This window comes from Kryptolebias marmoratus, linkage group LG12 (genome assembly GCF_001649575.2).
Source record: "Kryptolebias marmoratus isolate JLee-2015 linkage group LG12, ASM164957v2, whole genome shotgun sequence".
Classification (NCBI taxonomy): domain Eukaryota; kingdom Metazoa; phylum Chordata; class Actinopteri; order Cyprinodontiformes; family Rivulidae; genus Kryptolebias; species Kryptolebias marmoratus.
This window is the reverse complement of record NC_051441.1, coordinates 15,971,295-15,973,740: the sequence shown is the minus strand read 5'-3', so window position 1 is coordinate 15,973,740 and position 2,446 is coordinate 15,971,295. Positions and strand designations below refer to the sequence as shown.

General features: G+C 42.5%; 1 protein-coding gene across 1 annotated transcript in view; it reads right to left on the bottom strand.

Moving 5' to 3' along the window:
• Window positions 1–278: 278 nt before the first annotated feature.
• LOC108236208 (3-mercaptopyruvate sulfurtransferase-like) overlaps window positions 279–2,446 on the bottom strand; it is a 3,097-nt gene continuing 929 nt past the window's right edge. Inside the window, exons 2-3 of the mRNA XM_037978548.1 lie at window positions 2,185–2,446; window positions 279–1,152 (exon numbers count right to left, since the gene is read on the bottom strand). The exon at window positions 2,185–2,446 is cut by the window's right edge and continues 28 nt beyond it. Of these exons, the coding sequence (XP_037834476.1) occupies window positions 854–1,152; window positions 2,185–2,446 (561 nt within the window). The 3' untranslated portion in view covers window positions 279–853. The remainder of the gene's footprint in view (window positions 1,153–2,184) is intronic.

The window sequence follows — 2,446 nt, the reverse complement described above, 5'->3', positions numbered from 1 at the left end:
CTGATCTGTGACCTTTGACCTTGAACTTTGACCGGATCACCACCAACATCTAATCCCTTCTTCCTGACACCACGTTTTGATGTTTCCTGATATTTCATGAAAATCTCTTCATAACTTTTTGAGTCATCTTATCCACAGAGAGACAGACGCTACTGAAAACACAACCTCCTTGGCGGAGGTAAAAATTCAAAACTAATACATAATTTAGAACGTACGTATAAATAAGAGTTTATTTATGTAGTCATTAAATGCAAGAATCCATTTTGTAGAAAAAAAACAACTTTAGGCAACTTAACTTTATTCATAAATATGCTTTCATTTGACCAACTCTTGATAAAACGATCATTACAAAAAAAACAGAATTCTGCAGCAGCACCCACCCCCAGCACCTTATTTAAACATGTAGTGATCAGGTTTTAGTGGAACGCTGCAGGTTGGAAATAAGTGCACAGATTTAAGGCAATTTTTGACGCAAAGCTCAAAGGACACTTGGTGAACATTTTCATCATTTTTTTACATTAATACACATACATTATTGCATATTAGTTAAAAAGTGTACAGTGTACAGCTGCATGTACTTATGCTAGTTTCACAGAAGCTAAAATTGGCATATTAATGGATAAATCACATTTAGAACAGGGGATAAAGCTTATGAAAACCCTCTTTTTGTTGTATTTAAATTATTTCCACGTAACTTTTTTGCCTCTAAAAGCCATTCTAGGTTTTTGTAACATTAACAATAATTCAGGGTTAGTAAAACATCAGCCGGAGGTTAGTCTTGTTATTTTTTCCTCTCTCTGTTGTTTTGGTAACATATTCCTGCTTGCACCTTGTCTGATGACGGCTGGTTTGTTCACTCCTTGTTCTTGCCCCACTCTGAAATGATGTTCTCCTGCTCCGCCCTTTGAAACCACTCACACCAGGACCCGTCGTAAAGGGGGACCCCCGGGTGGCCGAGCCGCTCGGCGGCCAGGATGATGTGGCACGCCGTGACTCCGGAGCCGCAGGAAGCCCAGAGCGGACGCTCCAGGTCCACGCCGGCGTCCTTGAAGAGCTGCGCCAGGGCCTCGGTACCCAGGTGCTTTCCGGAGGAATCCAGGAACTTCGTGTACGGCATGTTGATGGCTCCGGGGAAATGTCCGGGCAGGATATCTGAGAGGGTGAGACAGGGGGAGCGGGGTGACAACATGTAAAAGAGACAAATTATTGGTTGGAGATCTAATCAGCTTTGCTGAATTGGTCCGACTTTGAGCAAACTTTAGACAGTGTGCTCAAGAGGAGTGGGCCTAAACACTCGTGGTCAGGTGCAGGAGTCTCAGAGAGTTACTGAAATCACTTGAATCAATCAATCAAATTTTATTTGTATAGCACATTTCAGCAGCAAGGCATTTCAAGGTGCTTTACATAATTAAAAAACAAAATAAAAACAGCATGTGAATGCAGCAACGAGTTCAAATTCTCCTTAAAAATCAATGACATTTTCTTGACTAGTGGCTTGGATTAATGGCACTTTGTGTTGATCATAAACAGGAAAAATATCCAGAATTCAACCTGTTGACTAGTTGTTTAGTTCCTATTTGAGGAACAGTCATGGCATAGTTTAGTTTTATCAACAAAGTTGTGTTTGAGTTTCCTGAAGGTGTAAATAAACTTGTCCAACCACCTAACAGACTGATGTTTTCAACTCCCTATAGTCCAAATCTCAACCAATCAGATCCATCAGCACATACTCCTCCCTCAAAATGTGGAAACAGTGATGGCAATATAATTAACAAACTCAATCTTTAGGATGAATACAGGTTTATTACTAATTACATATCTGATTAATATTATTCTAGCCACTGAAAGTACGTTCTGAACGTTCACCGAAGAACATTTGCTGAAAGTTTCAGAACAGTCTCTAAAAATATGTCTGCCAGTTTCAAAACAGATGGCAACTTTTCCATCCTTCAGTGGAAATCCAGGATGTTAAACATCCCAGAACTTAGAATTTAAAAGTTGTTTTAAAGCTCTTTCTTTCGCAATTACTCGCCTTAACATAAACCTGTTATGGAAATGTTGTCACTTTTAAACTGCAGGCTGGAGTTTTACCTTCAACTTTTGACCCACAGTCCTTAAACACAGCAGCTTACACAACAGGCAGGAGTTCAGTGTTTGTTTGGAAGAGTTTGTCGCCCTGCTCACCATCTCTGGGTTCTGGGTCAGTCCCCTTAAACCTGCCAGCAGACCTCGTGTCCACCACCTGGACCTTCTTGGTCTTGATGTTGTCCAGGACGTCCTCGTAGCTCTTCACCCACGACGCGTTCAGGGTCGCTCGGAACTCTCTGCGCTCCGGCTTCTTGTGCTCGGAGCTCACCGGGCGTCCGTCAGCCTCCCAGCTCTTCATGCCTCCGTCCAGCACCGAGACGGAGCCGTGGCCGAACACCCGGAACATCCACCACACGCG